This window comes from Python bivittatus, unplaced genomic scaffold (assembly GCF_059951505.1).
Source record: "Python bivittatus isolate LINGU-HERP-01145 unplaced genomic scaffold, Pbiv_v1 ctg000330_np1212, whole genome shotgun sequence".
In the NCBI taxonomy this organism is placed as follows: Eukaryota; Metazoa; Chordata; class Lepidosauria; order Squamata; family Pythonidae; genus Python; species Python bivittatus.
In genome coordinates, this window is record NW_028277058.1 from 10,883,116 (window position 1) to 10,904,887 (window position 21,772).

A 21,772-nucleotide genomic window follows, 5' to 3' on the forward strand; every position below is an offset into this window, starting at 1 on the left:
TTTCCTGTCCTGTGCAAGAACAGGGAAAGAATGCTTAGATCCCAAAATTGTAAGAGAGCAAGAGGACACGCACCTGAAGACAATTCTCCCCCCCCTCCCCGCGAGGTGGTCCACATGAGGACCACTAGAGGTACACCTAGCACCCTCATTACTGACCTACAAGGGCGTTTGAATATATTGTTTAAATAGGCATTTGGATAATTATTTTTTGTTTTTATATTACATTTTAGACTTTGGACTGCCATTTTTTGAAATGGGTTTTGCTGTAGTTGTTTTGGTCAGAGCAGGATAAATTTTGTTTCTATGAATATCAAATGTAACAAATAAATGAATTATAAATTAATTACTTAATTAATTAAATTAAGACACCAGGGTAGAAACCAGGAGACTGTGAGTTCTAGTCCCGCCTTAGGCATGAAAACCAGTTGGATGACTTTGGGCTAGTCCCTCTCTTTCTCAGCCCAACTCACCTCACAGGATTGTTGTTGTGGGGAAAACAGGAGCAGGAAGGAGTATTGGGTATGCTCTCTGCCTTGAGTTATTTATACAAATAATAAAGGCAGGATAAAAAAAAATCTGAAAAAATTTAAAAAGCTAAGTAATGATGAGTAGGTCTATAAATTTTCCTTCAATTCCACTGACCATATTATACTGTATATGCATTATTTCCTTCTAAGGAGCTCGTGGATGGTATATGGAATATCTGAGCAGCCTCTAGTCCAGTATTGTCCAAACTTGGCCACTTTAAGATGAGTGGACTTCAACTCCCAGAATTCCCCACCCAGCATGGGGAATTCTGGGAGTTGGCTGGCTGGGGAATTCTGGGAGTTGAAGTCCACTCATCTTAAAGTGGCCAAGTTTGGACAACACTGCTCTAGTCCAAGGACTGGCCAGGACCTAATATCCATAGGAAAGTTTGATGTAACAAATAATTTTGCCAAGTAATTTGCCTAGACAATTCTGGTTATTTCCTCATACAGGATTTCCTCCTAGTAAATTCTTTATGTTGGAGTTGAAGCCATAAAAAATATACCAAACTTTCCTGATGCTGTTTCTGCTGATATATTCATTTGGCACTATGATATAATTACAGACAAATACATATAGCAACTTTTCACAGCAACTCAGAATATTTCAATAATTGCTGTCTATGGAGATGGCAAGTACTGAAGATGACACAGGAGCAAGAGATTAATGTTCCACTTAAAATGAAAGTAAGTAATCAGCCTGAAGTGCATGGCTACCAGATAAATTCTTTCCAGCATTTTATTACTATCAGTTGATCTTAATATACACGCAGAAGTCTGAACTACCAGTTAAATCATACATGCATCTGCATATCATTATTTTAATAAATGCATGAAATAACTTTTTGCCATTTAATAAAGTTACACAGTAACTTTTTATCACAATGTGGATCAACATTGGCAACTACTGGAGTTCTATTATTCTATACGCAATTGAAGACATTTACAAAAATGAGCCTGAAATTAAATCAAGTTCTACCTGTTTTCTTCAATGGATTTCTGGCAGGTATAAATCACTATCCAGAACAGATATGCTGAAAATATATTTCACAACATTTTCTAAAAGTCGCACATATGAAGATGATTTTAGCCATAAATATCTCTAATCCATTCAATGTAATGGCACTATTTTGAAGATTTGAACCATTTTAATATTATATTAAAAGAAATAATTGCCTCAAAATAGTCACCAAGTTTCAAGAATTGGTTTCATTTCAACATTTCCCATGTTCAGCACTCCAAACCTACAGTATCTCTCATAATCTCTGGAATGGGCTTAACTATCAGAAAATTCACTTACTTGGACTAAGTTTGTTGCTATTATCATTAAAATATACTTAATTTAGGCATACACTATTCAAATGAAGCAATCATTTCACGAAGAAAATTGTGCAGTAGTTTAAATGCAGCTGTAAGATACATGGCCATCAACATTTCAAAAACACATACAGAGAGATGTGGTTATTCACTATGTTGCGCTTCATGCATTGTGCAAAAGTTTTTTTTTTTACTACCACCACCCTCTAGGAGCAGGCATTTTGGATCTCAAGCCCTAAACAGATAGTTTTTTCTTATAGGTCCAGCAAAATAAGATGTCTAGTGACTTCATTATCAAGTTGGACTGGTACCTTGAATGACTATAGGCACTTTTCACTCAAAAAACACTGCCTAGAATTTATTCTAGCAGTTTGGATTCTTCTATATGAGATGAGCAATTGTTGAACTACATTTCCCATCAGCCTACCTAGCATGACCATGGGAACTTGGGGATCTTGGGAGTTGTTGTCCAATATCTGGAGGACCATACATTGTGTAATCCCTGCTTCCAGCAGCAGAAGGAAGGTGAATCCTATTAAAATAGGCATTTGATGAAAAGGCCCAGAAAAGGCTGGAAGTAGCAGAGTAAAAAGAATATAACTTTACAGCTCTTTGAGATTCAAGATTTATTAAGACAGGATTTCTTGCATGGCAGCACTTTGAAAAACATGGCAGCCTTAGATATAACTGATGGATAGGACAGATTAACTGACAGGTGTGAGGGTTAGGGAAAACAAAGGAAGCCTGGACATAAAATGTCACATAAAGTGAATACTTCACTAGTTACTCTCCTTAGAATTCAAGTCATGGAGGGAGATGCTATCTCCCTAAAATTCTATGACATCACACAGTATGATATTATATCAGAATAGCATCTTTGCTTTTCATTTCTGAACTCCTTGGGACTGTGGCTTGGTAGGAGCAGATTAAGGAATGCTGGAATAGTGGAATTGATCAGCATTACTAGCTAGGGGAATTTTGTTCTGTGAGGGTAATGATGGTGTGGAAGGGTTATTGTGGAGGTTGTTATGGATTATAGAATAGGTGAGTCACAACAGATGCATTAAAAGTGTGGTTGTTGAGGAGCACTGGCCAAGTAGATAAGACTGACTATTCTATACAGGGGAAAACTATGGCTATATTAGCAGCAAATGATCAGTCCAACAGTAACAATAAACCCAATAATGTACATCTTACATTTTATAAGATCACGCCATATAACAGTCATATTTCTTATAATGTGCAATATTCCCAAAAATCTATAAAACACAGAGACAGATCAAATTAATAATTCTGAGAATGACAAAAGAATAGGCACCTAAAGTAACCATTGATCTCTTATAGCCAATGAGGCTATAACCAGACAGATTATGGCAATTTTTGAGAAACATCAATCAAAGGAACATAGAATTATAACAATGGTTAGACTTCAATGGACGAGACTCAACTTTTACCCACTGAAAATCTAGCCTTATGCTCATAATATTGCTGGTTGTAATGGCATAATTCTTTTTACTGAACCACTGAAAAATATCCAATTCACTTAGCACTCAACAGCTGTACTGAGACTGTGTTCCCAGCCAAGCACCAACCACAATTACAATTGTAAGAGGCAGAAACAGCTGCAAAATCTTTGGGGGGGGGGGAGTCAGTGGAAAGAAAAGGAAAAATTTGCAAGAAGACTTGTCATACAGCTTAGAGTGGATATAAAACAAAATTTCTTTTCTTTCTCATGCATGACAGCTGTCTTAGTCAAATTATTAGCAGTCTGTTTTGTAACAGAAACTTAACAATATTTTATCAGCTCTGAAGTCAAGGATATTTAAGGACCAGTACAAAGTTTCACACTTTTATTTTAGCCAAAACAATTATGTGCGTGACTGTGCAGCACGTGCTCCAAAAGGAAAAATTTATTCCTCCTCCCAACACAATTAGGTACTAAAAAAACAACAACAACTAAAAGTGTAAGATTGCTGTCTGTATTCTAAATACTGCATCTATTTCCATGATTAATACTTAGTTGCCTTTAGCAGTTGGTACAAAATGTATTGATTTTTCAGTTGATAAAGTGACTTGATCTTCAAAATGAAAATAGAAGATCTTAATTGGAAAGGATAAATTGCAGTAGTTCAATATACATTACATTGCCATATGCAAATGTCTGATAGAGAGATAGTGTCCTTTTTTTTTTTTTTTTAGAAAAACTAGACAAAACTTAACTCTTAACTCTTCTCTGGTTTCCAGCAAATGTGCTGATTTATTTGATTTGTCTGATATTATTGGGACCTTCCTAGATAGGTAATAAGTATTGAAACTGTGGACAAAGCAACCATCTGGTGGTCTTCTGTTGACTCTTTGCTATTTTAGTAAGGGAAAAAGTAGTAATTTTAATAATGAAAACAAATATTTTAGCCAGAGTTAGCTGAGTTGTGTTGATTAAAGTCTCAATGTTTGTATTTTTTTTAATTTGTTTTGTTGCACAGATGTGGCCTAGCTGACGCAAATATGATTCATCAGCAGAACATGTTGTTTGAATGTACCTTACAACTTGACTGCCAATTTTAAAATAGCTCAGGACCACTGTTCCATCTTTGCTTCCTGCTGCTACACACTTGAGTATTACAACTGTCAAACTTCTTTTGCAGAGTTTTTAATAGTTGCTTGACACCCAGAAATTCTGTCAGTAAAGTTTTTTTTTTCCCTGACATGTTAGTGCTGTAGGGAATAGATATTCACTAGCAAAGGTTATGCCTGTCGTACAACTGTTCAAAGGCCTCAGAGCCCTGCTAGAAAAAAATGTTGGCGATGAGAAAAAGTTTGAATGCAGATGTAAAATACCTAAACTCCCTGGCAATTACAATGGCTTGCCCAGAGAACTGAATTACAACTTTTGCAGATGATATGAGTTGCAGTCTAACACATCTGAAAGGCATTGTGGCTACTGATGGCAATTGGAAAGTCTGGCTCATAAAATATGTACAATAATGTTAATCAAAGCTGATTTGGGTTGCAATCCTATGCACCGTTAATTCAAAAGCTCAATGAACAGCAGAGGAACATTTGTGAAGAAACTAGCATAGAGTTGCACTATCAGGGCAGTTGTTACAGAACTAAGTTGCACTTATTAGGTCCTAAGGCTTAACGGAAAAATCAAACATGAAGACTCAGAAATTATTACAGAGCTTTTTAGACAGCTGCTGCTTTTCATTTTCTTTCAACCTTCATTCTCCTTATTTCCAGCTTTTACAGAGATAAAGTCTATTGCATAGCTTCCTACCTGCTATCTGCATAATATTAGTTATGTAATTCTGTACTAATTACATATTGATTTTGTTAATAATTATGCCAATCATTTCTAAACTGAGTGTTACAATATTTGGTTTGTTCTGATATGTGACTGTCTTTATCCCGAGGTTAAGCAATTCCACTCTACTAATAGTTATCACATATTACTATTCAAACTCTGTTTTTTATTGATAACCCTAATTATCAGCATATGAGAATACATTTGAAACTATTTCCCATGTAACTATTTGCATAAGAAAATAAAGGAAACCTGACATGGTTCTATAAATTATATAATATCCATATCCATTCTCCTATGCCTAAAAGATGCATCACAAGGCAAAATATATTATTAAGGATAGTTTCAGAGATATGAAGTTATTAAGCATTAAAAGCAGCCCATGTGTTTTGGAATGCTGAATGTGTCAGACTGCTCTAACAAAAATGGGGGAGGAGGGGAAGACTCCTTGGGTTATTACAATATGATCTTGAAGTTAACTCCTGCTCAGTAACTCAATACAGTGGATGTGGACATTTCTGCTAATGGCACAACGTATTTCAGACAATAGCATTCTTTCTAGTCCCTTGGCTGGCCCTACCAAAGGAAATGTGCTCTGGAAGTATTGTGTTAGATTCTTTAGAGTTCTGGCTAGTAGGGACAAAATGCTGTGTGAAAAGATCTGGCTTATGACATAAATAAGTAAGAACACTAATTTGAACTAGGAAAATCTTATTTTTATTTCTATGGAAGGTATAAAAATATTTTAAATTAAGTGCTGGCAATTTGCAGGAAACTATAAAGAATCTTAGAATTCTATTCCCCATATCACATTTAATCATAAAACAGTTAGCTGAATGTACTGTGCTACTAATTCCCCACACAGCTGCTGGCTTCTCTTGCAAAGCAACTGGAGAGCCATATTTTGCAATAGTTAAATGTAACTAAATGCTGGTTACTTCTTGTACTGATTACTCAACTTGTAAAAATGGATTTCAAGATCTTGCATTCACTGAAAATTTCCATGCCAGAAACAAATAGCTAAATAGAATGGTTTAGGGAAAACACACATTTAGAAAGACAAGACTTCATATTTTTTACAAAATACTTAAATATTCAGATATATCTCCCACCATGCTAGGGCAGAGAACATTTTCATTCATTTTCTTGAAGAACAGGATAATTATATCATACTACTCCATACCACAGAGTAGAAAGTTTTTTCCTTCCTTAAAATGATTATTTTAATTACATTGCTTAAACTCATGAATAGAACTCCCTTGCTTGGTACAAATGAAGAAAATAGTAGAATTAAAGTGCTTGGGAAACTTCTGGATCAGAGCGCTAATGAAGTTGTGGCATACAACTAGTCCTCAGGTTACGACCATTTGTCCAGTGACTGAAGTTACGATGGTGCTGAATGATGAGGACTTATGACAGGTCCTCAGAGTTCCAGCCATCACAATGTCATATTTCCAACATTCCCTGCCAGCTTCCCACAAGCAAAGTCAATGGGGAAGCTGGCAGGAAGTTGGAAATCATGATCCCATGAGGCCCTCACTGAATGATCCGGGTGGTCCTCATGTAACAACAGCAACGGGGATTGCCAGAATTGCTGTCACTAAGCGATGTGGTCATGACATCACACTTTACAACCACATCAGTTAGCGATGGAGTTCCCAGTCCCAATTGATGTCATAACCCAAGGACTATCTGTATCATAAGAGATTGCTTTAGGACCTGGCAGCAAAGCCAGAGACAGTGGGTGCTGAGCTTAACAAATAATAATGTAGGAGATAATACTATAGATGGAATAATGTCATCACTCTACTTCAAATTAATTATTGGTTTTCAACTAAGCATAATTTTATTTTATGTTTGCTTTCTTCTATTTAATCTCTATCTCCTTTTAACATTTTAGGACTGACTTTCCCATTAAAGGATGCTTCTCTTCTTTCCCAGCCTTACCCTTTAGTGACTGTGAATTTCTTGTAAAAAAATAAGTAGCACAATATTTATATTACTTACCTGCATGAAGCGTCCTTCAGATGTCCCCAGATTTGCTATAGTAAGATCCCCTTTAATGAAGACAGATATAGAAGTTAATAGGACTGTGTTGAATTGCTCCGTGAATAAGTCAATCCGCTGCAAAGCTGTAGTAACCTCCACCCGGTACTCGTCATCTTGAGCTCCACAGTAAGTGGTATTTCTTGAAAAAGTCTGCAAGAAAACTAAATTTGTTTCAGCAAACCACAGGAGACAGCAGGAATGAGAATGTGTGGTAGGAGATCAGGAATGTTTTCTTGGTTTTGAAAAGAGTTTTATTAGACTTTAAAAGTAAGACAGTATTGCTATACTGTATAATTAACATGCTATTATAGGCATTTTTTTTTTTTTTTTACTACTGACTAGTGATGTTCATGACTTCTCAAATATTTCTAAACTGTCGGACAAAGAATCCATTGACACCAGGGGATGGCCAAAATCCTCTTAGCATTCTCTTAGATCTTTGGGCTTGAAAGGCAAGAAACTAAATTCAGTACAGCTCCAAGACTCAGGCAAGTAAGAATTATTGCTTCTGCAGATGTGCTTCTACCCTAATGTCCTTTCTTTACCTGATCTCTATAAATGGAGGGCATTTTTCTTTATTCCTTCATCACTGGATATATCATTTTGAATTAAAATAGCTGAACATCAGTCTGACTGTCCGGCAATACTGAAAATGTTTAGATGACATTTTCTCAGAAGTTGTGTAGGCTATTAAAAATTTATTAGCTTATTTTGTATGTACCAATCTGCTTTCTGCTATACTTTTAAAAATCTTTCTTTAAGTTGTTCTAATGAATTATCATAATTATTTCGACTATAGCTCAAGAGATAGTTGGTTCTCAGTTCCTATCTAGAGGTCTACCTATAGTTATCTAGGTGTACTTAATAAAAAATCAGTTGCCTACTCAAACCAGAGATATTATAGCTGATGATATAGCTAGAAGAGGGATACCTCATCCTTTACAAATATATTTTCTATAAAGTTTCTTCTAGATATAGAGCAAATGATCATAATGATAACACATAAGAGGCTATAATTTGTCTGCAGACTACAGAATATAAAATATTTGCAGAATTTTGATAAACCCATAACACCTAGGAACTTGCTTCAGATAAAAATGTCTTAAGACTAATATACTATTTACTCTATTGCTGGTAGTATTGCATATCAAACTACATGGACAATACTAGTTTAACAGGTCCAACTTTCCTGTGAAGCAATATTTATATATCTCATTTGTACAAAGTCAGATGGCTTCTTGGAGTCTCCAGAGGCAAAGAAATAGTGAAATTAGGTAATTAGTCTGGAAATATGTTAACTAGCTCTTTTTTATCTTGTAATTTTTATTACCATAGTATATTCTATTGTTCCTTCTCAATCCTGTAATTCATTGACAGGAAATACCTACTTTTCTGACAAATTACTCTGAATATCTTGGTAAATTGGGCTTTAAAAAAAAGAATATAGTTATGCTGCATTGACAATTCAATAGTAATCTCTTAACTGAAAATTCAGTTACTATTGATGCTTCATATTCTATTTCACATAATAAACAGGGACCATTTAGATGTCAATAAGCATTTTAATACTGGAGAATATATGATATACTTCAGTTCTAGAATACGACTGTACACAATAAAAATAACAAAAATGTAGCTGTCTTCTAAAATCAATATTGTACTCATTTTTTTTTTTACTGATTATTAAATTTAAAGATTTGTTCTAAATTAAGGTAGATTATGCCATGACCGATTCCATACTGAAAGAGCAATGGGAATGTGTCCTTTAAGTAGCAAACCAGAATATGAACAATAAAAATTCTGTTATTTCACATTTCAGTTAGAAATCAAATTTTTAAAATGTTAATTGCCAACAGCGTTTGCTCATCTTTTCAAAATACAAAGCCACATCACAATGTCACGTTCTTTGAAATACAAACCTATGAGTCTAATGGTTGTATTTTGCAACAACATATTATTAAAATTATGCATTTGACCAGGAGCAGAAAAATTGGATCTCTAGAATCCAGAATCTCTTGCCATGAGTGGTGCTAAATGTGGCTAATAGATGTTCAAAACATATTTTTAGCATCCCTTGCCCTTGACTAGGAGAGCTGACGATACCACTTGGTATCAATTATCCCAGGTTTTGGTCTTGAGTTGAATAGTTCGAAGGCTATTGGCAGAGTATTCTAAAGGAAGATGGGAAATCCCACTTCCCATTATCTAGTCAATATTGACACAGAACCCACAATTCACTTTTCCCCATCCCCATCCCCATCTCCACCCCCCTCAAAATAAGCTCCAAATTCCAAATTTCTGAGCAGATTCTGAGGATGTCCAGGGCTTGTTGAGAAAAGGTTGTACTGTGTGCTAACAGCCAAAGGGAATATAGGCAGTACAGAATATTCTCTCTCTCTCATGCAGACAAACACAGGTCTCCTTCAGCAGGCTCTAGTTAATTTTATTCATTAAAATGTTATTTAATTTATTCATTTAATTTATTCATTCATTCTATCCTGCTTTTCTCTGCAGCAATGGCAGAATGTAGCAGGCTTTGATGATTCCAAAATGCTAAGCAAGGTCTGACCTGCTTAGTACTTAGATGGGAGGCCATCAAGAAATCTCAGGGATGTAGCTTAAATTGAGAAGTTCCCCAGCCCCACACTCAAAAAAAGCCTACCCTGGAAAGAAGCAATGGCAAACTACTTCCTCATAATTGCTTTGAAAACCAGGAGAAGAGCTTGACTTGCGAGACTCTTTCTCTTTACCTGCTTTTTTTCTCAACTGGAACTCTGAAGCCCCCCAGGGAAAGAACCCATTTGTGTTGCCAAAGGTCTGAGCTAATTGTTTAGAAATGAGTTTTAATATTAGGCTGAAGGGGCCATGAGGCCCTGGAGTGAAGGGTGTACAACCGCAAGCGCACGGTTGGATTCTAGCTATATACCCTAAATGGATAAAGAAAGCCTTAAAACATTTTTAATTGCCATTTCAAAGGTTAAACCTTTCAAAGCCACTTATCAAGCAACTTACCATGGAGAGTATCTGTATCATTTAATTTATAAGAGATAATTATATATCTCAGCTTTCCTTCCTCACCTCAGACTCTCTAAACTATTCAGTTGGCAGACAAAATGGATAATTAAATTATCTCTGGATTAAATATACATAAATTCAATGCCAAATTCCAGTGACAAATCTCACAAATATTGTAGTCCAGCAAATGTTTTATTAGTATGTGGCTTACTATTATTTCTTCCTTTCATGCATTTGAGTGAAAGTCCATTTGTGACTCACTCAGGAAAAAGAAGTGTATCTGATGTAGGTCAAAACCGGAATGTGATGATACAAACTCTCATTTCCTCCTTGTCCAAACTTAAATTGTATTTTACTTGCTCATACAATAATCTGTGAAGCTACTCTGCAACTAATCTTCATGATATGGGTCTTCAAATTAATTTCTTTCTTTTTGTAACAAAAAAAAAAATCCAGTTACTTTCAAATGAATGGTATTGCTGTGAGACAAGGATTAGTTTTAATTATGAATAACCCATTTTCTATAAAAACACATAAGGCAACTTACACAAAATCAGCATAGTACAAAACAAAGACAAATATATAGTATAGAAGAAAACAAAGCAAATAAAGCAATTTTGTCTCAAATAGCTGAGTGAGTTCACAGCTGATCAGATCTGAACCTTGCTTTCCTCAGCCCAATACAGTACATATGACCACACCTAAATGAGTACAAATTTGTTTAAAATTTTTCAAAGTGGCATCTCAAACTCGAAACCAAAATCTAAATTATGTAGTGATAAATCTCATGAAAATAACCATCACTGCAAAAATTATCTGCTCCACAAGGATGAGAGATTTTATGAATAATGCATTTCAAATCAATAATCTGAAAGAAATCTGTATGATCTTGGAGTAAATGGCGTTTTAAAAAACTGAATAAGCAGCTTTGTGGTTTTCATCCTGTTCATGTATCCGGTATTATTCAAATAGTTAGTAATATGCTGCGTGAACTGAATATTGCATTTTACACAAGTTACTGGGGAAAAAAAATTGATGCCTTCAACCTGATTTGCAAAGTGTTTCATAAGTTATGAACATAATACAAGCTGCTACTGATTTTTACAACACTAACATAAGATGAAACCTATCATAAACTCAGAGGGATTATATAATATTCTACATTTTGTTGTGAAAAGAATAGTTCTCATTATCATGAAAACTTAGTTGTGTTCCTTGGCGCGGGTCTGGAGTATTAGTTGGAACTTGTGATGTGCTCCATTATTTAGACTGGGCTGCAGTATGTGTTACTTGTATTACATTTTGTATTGTTTTACTTGCTGTAAGCCACCAGAGCTGCTTTGTGAGATGGGGGCTATATAAATTGAAGAAATAAAAAAACAAAGGTGGTATACCTTTCTGTCTTTTTGCTTTTATCCTCAACTCGCTGAAACATGCTCATCTCATAAAAATCTCAGCTTCAGATAAATAATTGAGATTTGTGATTAAGTGAGGATTTGAACTCAGCTTCTCTGATCCCATTTCAACCTGTCAATCAGAAAGTCTATCTAAAATAGTAAAAAATACAAAAATGGTTTATTTAAGGTAAGATATTTCTAAATTAAAAGAGTTCTTGCACAGTGGTTATCCTGACTTCAACAAGCATGTAAATATAGGAAGTCTGACTCCAAACTTGTTCAGGTCAATAGAAATAATTGTTAAACATACACTAAATATTTATAGCATCAGTATGAATTTAGTATCCTATATTTCCAGAAACTCTCAGGGTTCATTTACTGATAAAGCAAAAGGAAAAATGGTTATGCTAATGGAAAATTACGTAAAGTAAAGAGAGATAAATGCTGATGTAATTAGCTAATACAAATTAAAAACATAGCACATTTTCTTTTCAAAGATCATTCATAGTATTATTCACTTTTGGTATTGATTACCACTGGATCAGTTCTTGTAATCTGGTTAGTGCATTAGCACTAAGTAAATAGTATTGATTTCGGTACATGTATAATGGACCCATGCATTCTTTGTTATTTTGCCTGTTTCCTTTGCGTTAAGTTTTAAGGCAACACATGGCAAAAAATGTGCTAGCTACTGAAAACAAAATAGAAAAGTATGTCATGCTTACTGGTCAAGACAGGCTTGGGTTTAACAATTGCTTATATTAATCATATTTTCTGGAAATATTTAATTAATACCTGAGGCTTTTTCCCCAATACGAAATTACAGGTCCACCAATCCTTGAATCAGCAGAAACCATGCCAGCATGAATTTTGCCACCCTACTCATAAACCATATCCTTCCTGTGTTTCAGTTCTCAATAACTGCCTGTCATCTGACTAAGGTAAGGGATGATCAGACCTTTGGACGGCGTTAGAATAAAGGGCAAATAATATTTTATTTATTCATTTTAAAGGTATTTATGATCTCCCATATCAACATATGACTTTTAACACAGGTGCATCTAGAAATGGCTTAAGTCTGACTCATTCACGGTCTGGGGGAAAGGCAAAAGCAACATTATAGGGTGCGGCAGTAGAAAAGAGGTTGCCAGAGCACATTTATGGCATGGTTTAAGTGCAATGGGGATAAGGCCTAATAACACAGGAACAGTCATAATTTTAGAGGTAAACATGTTTTCACCCTTGCATTCAATGAATGCTTAAGATGTAATGGATTACCTCTCCAGATCTGATGTGTCATGCTCTCCACTGGTGGAATATCAAACAGGAAACTATAAATTGCTCAATTAAATTATAAGGTTTGTGGCACATAGGAACCAATGGAAGAGCAGTAGATGTGTAAATCAATTTAATCTTCCAATCACTGAATATGCTATCATCCCCAAAACTGTGTATAACCCTATTAATTAATTAATATGCTGTCAAAATTCAAATAATATATCAGGCAAAAATAGAAGAAGCACAAAGTATTTCAGTAGGCTGTTGCTTGACAATGCACTGTTTCTACAGCAAACTCTGCATGGCCACTGATTATTTCTTCTTAATTAAATGTAGACAATCTTCATGATTTAAAAGGATTGGCTGGGTTGGAGAACTAAAGACAAATAAACTGTATGATTAAATGAGAATTAAAGCAGACCTAATTGTTATACATCACCCAGAGTCACTTTGTGTGAGATGGGCGGCTATATAAATGTGATATATAAATAAAAATAAATTTACACAAGCAATCATAAACAACTTCTAATATAAAGTATTCCAGTGTAAGGATGGAATTTTTTAATCCATTCAGTTGTGTCCGATTCTCAGAGACTGCCTGGACAAGTCCCTGCAATTTTCTTGGCAAGAGTTTTCAGAAGTGTTTTGCCATTGCCTCCTTCCTAGGGCTGAGAGAAAGTGACTGGCCCAAGGTTACTCAGCTGGCTTTGTGCCTAGGCAGAACTAGATCTCATGGCCCTGGTTTCTAGCCTGATGCCTTAACCACTACACCAAACTGGCTTTCAAAGATAGAATATAATGAAGTAAATCCAAGACCACAGCATATACTTAGTAACAGGGGAGGGAAAATGTGGCCCTTCAAAAGCATGCCCAGTGGTGAGGGATGTTGGAAGTTGTGATTCAGAGCCATTCAAATGTGCTTACAGGTCCTCTCTTACCAACACAATAACACGGTATTAACCAGGATCATACACATTTATTATCAGCCTACCACAGTTCAACCCATCTTGATCCAGATTATGATTACATCATGAAAAGACAGCAAGAATTAAAAATTATTTCCATTGCAATGTAAAAATTGCAATGTCCATGCAACACACGTAGAGGCATATGATTAACATTTATGTTTATTATTTATTGTAGAACTGCAGTACTGGTTAAGATGTTTTCTTCTAAATGAACAATACCCCAGGCAAAGGTAAAATAGGCTAATAAACAAAGACTAGCGAACTCAGGAGAACAAAATGAGAATATTAAAAGGCAAACTTGCCTTTACCACTTAAAGCTGGTTCCATTTACATCTGAAAATAAAACCAAAGCTGGTTTTGTGCATTCTGGTATTCTTGCATTCTGATGGGTGGCAAGCTAAGTAATAGCACTGGTATACCAACCACTTTAGTGTATAATCTTATAGGTAAGAGCTGTACTGGATCAGTTGTCACAGTGACAGAACAAGACATCTATGGGAAGCCCATGAGCAGGACATCATAGCATCTTCTTATACAGTACATATTTCCCAGCAACAGGTAATGAGAGCCCTTCTGTTTCTACCTGGAGCTATCAAAGGTGGCATATTGTGGTAATGATTGATAGACTTGCTAAAAATAAATTGTACGCTAAGGAGTAAACTTTACTTTTCACTTTGTGTTGAACAAGCATGTGCCTAAAGGGCATGGCTAGGCTGCAAAAATACAATCAGAAGGATTTAAAAGCAGTGAACTTTAGCTGTTTCCGGACTGCTTCCCACTGCATTAAGATCTCAAGGCTCAGAAACTCTATTGAAACTTAGAGATTTCTATTCCTCTACAGGAGAAATAAACTGATTAGAAAAGTTTGTTTAATTGTGTCCTGTGTCTATTATATCATTCAAATTTGAACTAATTTATTTTTCAGGATTAAAAGTCAACATTAATGAAATAGGCAGTGTTGTATAATATTTCAGAAAGCATTTTTAAACTGGGAAAAAAAAAAAAAGAAACAGCTCTCCAATCCTGTATTTTATGAATCTGTAATGTGTAATGAAGTTTTTAAACATGAGAATCTGCTTAAAACAAGTCATATGAACGGTCTAGTGATATGACCAGAAAGCCTGCTATGAGAAAATTTCATTGGAAAAAAGCATAAAATCTATTTGTGTTACTTGTGTTTATTTTATTAAATGTTGCTAGAGGTACCCAAAGGAGAAAAGATCAATACAAGTCCTTTAACTTCCTGATGGAAGGCTGCAATTATTTCTTCCCATTATAAAATAAGCATAACTCAATTTCTCTCATCTATCATCCTAATAAATAAATATCACTGTATGTTTATTTCACTGTCTGTTTTTATTTGATTTCAGGGAGCTCTTCATTTTACTCACCTACATTTTTTCCCTTTCCCTTTATTTGCATTTACATTTGACAGTAAAACCAATCACTTCAACATGTTGTGGTAGAAGAATAAAAACGATGCAAAGAGATAATAAATGAAAATTATGAGAAACTGAGTTCTTTTTTTATTTTTTGGGGGGGAAGCAAAATATATTCTCACTCTAAAAACAGAAGTCTGATTATTCAATTGTTTCTACTTTAAGAGGACTGCTGTTGGATCAAACTACAAGAACTACCATCCTTTAATAAGTCATGCTGAAAATGACTAAAACTGAATTTGTGCCCAGTTGACTGTATTCAGTTTCCACATCATGAAAGTGGCCAAAAAAACAAAACAAAAAAAAAACCCAAAACCCAACCCACAGAGAAATGATTCAAAAGCTTCCAAGATTGTTTGCCAACCATCTTTTAGTTTCGATGAAACCACTCTAAAGCCACTTTTCTCTTTCCCTTGAACTCTGTTTCTTTTTTTCTCTTTTTTTTCTTTCATTTTTTCTTTCATTTAAAATAAAATCAAAATTAAAATGACAAAACCCTTGAATCATGTTCCCACTTTGGTATATCCATGTGACACTACTGCTCCAGCCACTGCATTGCACTGGTTACCAGTTGGCTTCTGGGTACAAGTCAAGGTGCTAGTTAACACCTTCACAGCATATGATTTGGCTATTTGCAGGACAACAGGTTTTGCCTGTCTTATAAGACTGAGCAGAGTAGGTGCATTTCGGTCCTTTGATTAAACAATGCCATCTATCAGGACATCTGTATGGTTTCCACACAGATGATGCTCAGAAAGTCATTGAAAACCAGGCTCTCCCAGTGGTAAGGTGATTGTTGAGCCCTTGGAGGATATTTTGCTTCTTCAAGACCCATGATTTGTCTTCTGGATACATATGAACTGTATACCTGATTTTATTTCCCCCCCCCCTTTTCAAATGTAGGCTGCCCAGATTTATTGGGAATTGGATAGATCTCTAAATCATATCAATCAATCAATCAATCAATCAATCCCTTAAGCATTTCAGAAGACTTGCAGTAGAAATTTTATAAAGTTTTCTGATGTGCTGTCCAACAAAAAATACAGGTAGTCCTCACTTAACAACCCTAATTGGAACTGGAATTTCCATTGCTAAGTGAAGCAGTCATTAGGTGAAACATCACATGACTGCACCACTTAGCAATGGCAGTTCTAGTTGCCATTGTTAGGTGAGGACTGTGCCATCATTAGGTTCTTATGCTTCTCCTGCCCTGCCACACTCACCTCTGCTTCAACTTCCCCCACCTGCCTATCTCCCTATTTCTGCCCTTTTGGCCGCCCTGCATTCTGCCACCGCCAACCCCTGCTGCCCTCCACTGCCCCCAGCTGATCTTTGCCATCTTCTTGTTCCCATTGTTGATGAGGCACACCCAACTGACACACTTGCTGGTACTTCGCATGGCCTCAAGGACACCTCATGCAGCCTCGCAAAGGGCCAGCAGCTGCCTCGGCTGGGCACACCTTGTCAGCAGCAGGAAGAAAAAGACAGCAAAGGTCAGCTGGGGTTGGCAGGGGCAGCAGAGTGCAGGCCAGCAAAAAGGGCAGAGATGGGGAGGGAGATAGGCGGGGGGGAGTTGAAATGCACGCTGCTGTCGTAAGTGTGGCGGGCTGTCAATGCCCAAATTTTGATCACGTGACCATGAGGGTACTGCAATGGCTGTAACTTCAAGGACCAGTTATAACTATCATTTATTCAGCACAGTTGTAACTTTGAACAGTTGCTGAATGGTCATTAAGCAAGGACTACCTGTACCTACAGAAAAATCAATATAATGTACTCATCAGTGATGTACAAAACACTGAGCAACTCTGAAATGTTTTTCAGTGAGAAATATTTTTCCAGCAAATAGAAACTCAACAATGATTCTGTCAATATATTTAATGAGATGCTTTGTGAAGAAGAGATTATTAAGTAGATCTAGATAAGTTTTTAAAACAATATCCATAGTAATACAACAGGAAAAGACTAAACACTAATCTGTGATTATGGAAGAAAGTTGTTTTCAGATCAAAATGTTCAATATTTTCAGAAGAAAAATTAGCAAAGGAAGCTAAGATTTGAGGACAATAAAAATGTTGAACCAAGCACTAAAAGAAGACATCTTCAGACACAATGTAATATATATTTAAAAAAATCCTAGAAAGTGTAAAACAAATTTATTTCATTTTTAAAGAGCCATTTTACTTAATCCAGAAACTGTTTAACTAAAGAGCTGCAACTTTAAGCCATTTATTGCAGTTAGAATAAAGTGTGTTATATTCATGTACTTGTGATTCATCTGGTTGTGATTTAACTGACAGATTATGCAGGGAACAGAAGCACTTTGTTCATGTATGGAATCTCAACTTGGCATTATTAAACCTGGGCAGAATTCTCTGTTTTGGCTTGTGTCCTCAACACCACCCATTTTTCTACTGATAGATGAAAACTGTTTTTATAATTACCTCTAATGTAAGTTTTATCTTCTGAAAGCATCTTCCAATGACTTCTATATCCAACACTTATAACAACGGTTTTAGGTGAAGATAAATCACAATTGGCAGTAACTAGCATTAATAGTGAAATTGAAGTACTTTAAGACAACTGGGCCTGGATTGTAGCCAAAATATAGTCCAACATAATAGTTACTACTCATTACTAAAATCAGCACAGCCACACATTCAAAGTACATTTTCATATACTGAAATATTCAATGGAAATGAGACAAATGTTGGGTAGGATAATTAATTCCTTTAATACAATACTTACTTACCCTGTTCAGACAGTATTTGTTGTTCTTCTTATAGAGATGCTGCAGACATTTCATGTTTTGTTTGTCTACAATCTTGCCAAAAAATTCATTGATGGTTTTGATAGAAACTGCACAGACAGCAGATTTAGGAGTTGGCTCTGAAGAGTCTGGTTTGCTTTGGGCAAAAGCACCAAATAGAATATCATCGTTCATATCAAGACCCATTTGCTGGGCTAAGGTTGCACCCGGCTTACCAATATATGCAGCTTGTAAAATATTAAATACCTCATTTGACCTCTTAGTTGACCTCTTCTTACGTTTTTCAGTGTAAATGCATTCAAGGGGCATTTCCACGTATGAATGCAACTCAGAATCAAAAGAGCAAAAACGTATAATCCTTGTATGAAAAGCTTGGGAGTCAAGAGATTCTCTCTGAACAGTAAGAAAGTATACAAAATGGTCCTTTTCAAATGCATGAACATACTTAATGGGGTATGAATCCCTGAATTCTGGAAGAACGTCAATGTAAGAGTAAGCCGTGAGAAACTCAAATCCATCCAGAGTTTCTTTTAATCTTCGAACAGATATTGAATGGAGTAAATGGTCTTGCTGGGATGAATTATTTACAGTATTGCCAACATAGAAGTATACAAATCTTTCTTTTTCTGTCACCAGAATTTTAGTTCCTAAAGGGCTTACAACGCAGTCAGGACACTCATCTGGTTCCTCATCCATCAGTTTAGAATACATGCAGTATACTTCGCTTCCAATGTCAGCAGGATTACCAGGATAAATAACATGGCGCTGACAGGTTCCTTTGGCAACACTACCACAGCTAATAAGATGATGATCATAGTATGTTTCTAAGAGTAGAGCCATGTTAATGTTATCTTTCCAAATATCAGATTGATTTCCTTTAGGTATACATTCATTACAGGGAGCACAACTTGGATTCTCCAGAACAGGTCCAGTCTTGTACTCATAGACGTTGTGAAGGCTTTCATTTAAGACATAGATTTTATTGACTGCACCTATATACAGGTGCTGTCTGTAGAAAATAATATTTTGTATTGGGGTTTCCGCAAGGAAATATGGAAGTTGATACTGGATGCTCAAATTCATCTCTGGCCTGGAACCTGCTTCTTCACATTTACCATTGTTCTTCTGTACCAAGGTAGACAGGAATAATATAATTCCGAAGGGAGAAGTAGCAAAAAGGTTCATAACTGCAGATTTATCCTGTCAAAAGACATTTTAAGGAAGATTGATTATCATATGACTAATCAACAGAACTGTTCATCTAAGCTGTATTTTTTATAAGCATTTATACCATAAATTCAGTGTAAAAAGCTTCGAGAGCAGCTTACATAATACAAAACCAAATACTGCCCTAAGGCCTAAAATGAGTAAAGAGTAAAATGACACAACACTGAAAGAAAAGGATTTAGGGAAGGTAAAAGTAAAGAAGGCCCCTTAGGTTCAAATTATTGTTTCATCATTTCTATAATAGGCAATTATAATAGAAATGGTCTGCTCAGGAATGTCTATGTAAGACCATCACTTCTAGAAAATACGGTTTTCCCAAGATGCAAGATTAATGATACTAGGGTTACGGCAAAGAAACAACAACAACAAAATAGCAACAGCTTTTCATTCATGAGAAATACCAACATTCCAGTTATTCCTGCTACAACTACAATTGTTTTACAAGAATATTGTTTACAAATATTGTTTTTGAAAGTCATAATGAGCTTAAACCAAGTTCAAATATACAGGTTTGTTAGTGAAATTTGATCAGTCACTCGCCTGGTTCTTCCTGACAGCAGTGGCGGTTACCAGGGCATGCAAAACTTTCTAAAAATGTGTTTTACAATGGGCTGGAGGACATATAAAGCACCTCTCTTCAAATCATTAAAGCAGGACGCAACTACTTTGTAGCCACACATGGAGCCAGCCACAAGCAGCATGTGAAAACAACTATGCAAGTCTGAAAAAAGACATGACTGGTTCAACTGTTTGAAAAGAGGGGTTTTGTACATGTTCCCAATGTGTTGTAATATACCTCTTTGAAAGGATTTATATAACAAAGTATGGAATCTCTGTCTTGGTTTACTTAGTGTTATGTTATAACTAGGACCCAATCTTCCTCACAAGGCCAACATTCCTTGTTTCAGATTCAGACTTGTTAGGAAAGAAGCCATGCATCTTGACTGAAATATATTATTAGATTATAATGTCCATTATTTGCTAATCTACTTCCAGTAGCACAAGAAGCCACATGGGAATTGACAATAGGCACCAGCCTTGTTTTATCTCAAGAAAATGGAATTCAGAACAACTCACAAAATAATATTCTCATAAATGAATTTCATTTCAGCTTTAAACAAAGTGTTAATAATACAATTAAGATTTATTTTATGAATATATAACCATCTTAATTTAAAAATGATATCAGGGGGATAATATAGTTAAATGCTGTAAAGTTCTTGTTTTTCATTAGTATTTTCATATAGCTCAATACTAAAAATCAATTTATATTTATTTTATTTATAAATTTTATTCATTATCCACTTCCTTAACAGCACTAGGTAGCTTACAAAAATATAACATTAACTTTAATATAAATTAGCATATTCAATATTAATTGTAATATAGAATATATTAATCATTAAATATCATCAAACTTTTTTTTAGAAAATCTTTTTATATTTGTATTGGTGTTTTGATTTTATTCTAATCCTATGACATTTTAAGTACATTCAGGAATATTGTTATTCCATTTTCTGAGTAATGTGTTTTTCATATGTAATATATTTTCCCAACATTAGTTCACTTTTTAAAATGCCTACAGCAATAAGTCACTTTGGAAAGCCTTTAGCTATACAGACACTAACTAACAGGCTGATGAAGAGTCTAATCTAGCACATTTCTTCCTTTTTATTCATTTTGATGTGGTTTTCAAAGTCAAAAGACTCATGAGTAGGGTGATATTTAAACCTCTGACCTGAATAATAAATGAATTGTGGTTGAAGCAGTAGGGTTTTCATCAGTTTTCAACATTATACTTCAAGTTAAACCAAAACATTGTTCTATTGATACTTAGACACAGTTGCTAATCTAAATTTAGTTTCTTTAGAGGGAAACAATTATGCCATCTAAAAGGAACATGACAACCATATGCTGTTTACAGGATTTTGTGCAAAGTATTATTTAGTTATGGATGAATAGTATTGTTACTGATATACAAAGATGAATAGCATTGTTACCAACCATTCAAAAAACAAATTCAAAAGCATCTTTGATAGTCTAGAAATCCAAAACCAAGCTTTAACAAATTTAATATATTTCTAAAATAATATTCTTATTATGCATTTATTTATTTTGCTTAAAGACACAGCAGTTTACATCTAAGCAGTAGGTTTCCTATCAAGATGTTTATCTACTTACTGTATTTCCAAATTCAACTAACCTTTTACTAGAATTTCCTATTCTCTATTACTAGATATTTTGGAAAACTTCTGCAAGGAACAGTAATGGGAGAGTTTCATTGCACAGTTATTTATTTGGATCCAGGCAGTTTTTAAAATGAATACATATTTTTGAATTTGGTAAATTGGGAAAAAAGAGGAAAAAAATGATTTACTGAGGCTGCCGTGTTCTTTCCAAGTACTTTAGGTCAATAAATACTGCATTTCTTTTCCCTGTGGCTTACACTATTAATTTGTATAGACATTTGGCAAAAACAGT

At 35.1% G+C, this 21,772-nt stretch overlaps 1 protein-coding gene across 2 annotated transcripts in view; it reads right to left on the minus strand.

The window, feature by feature from the left end:
• Positions 1 to 21,772, minus strand: part of MET (MET proto-oncogene, receptor tyrosine kinase) — a 104,670-nt gene that overhangs the window by 53,922 nt on the left and 28,976 nt on the right. For both annotated transcript variants that reach the window (XM_007432060.4, XM_025169081.2), the window contains 2 exons: positions 18,047 to 19,264; positions 7,156 to 7,347 (listed from right to left, as the gene is read on the minus strand). In XM_007432060.4, the coding sequence (XP_007432122.1) occupies positions 7,156 to 7,347; positions 18,047 to 19,249 (1,395 nt within the window). In that variant the 5' untranslated portion in view covers positions 19,250 to 19,264. The remainder of the gene's footprint in view (positions 1 to 7,155; positions 7,348 to 18,046; positions 19,265 to 21,772) is intronic.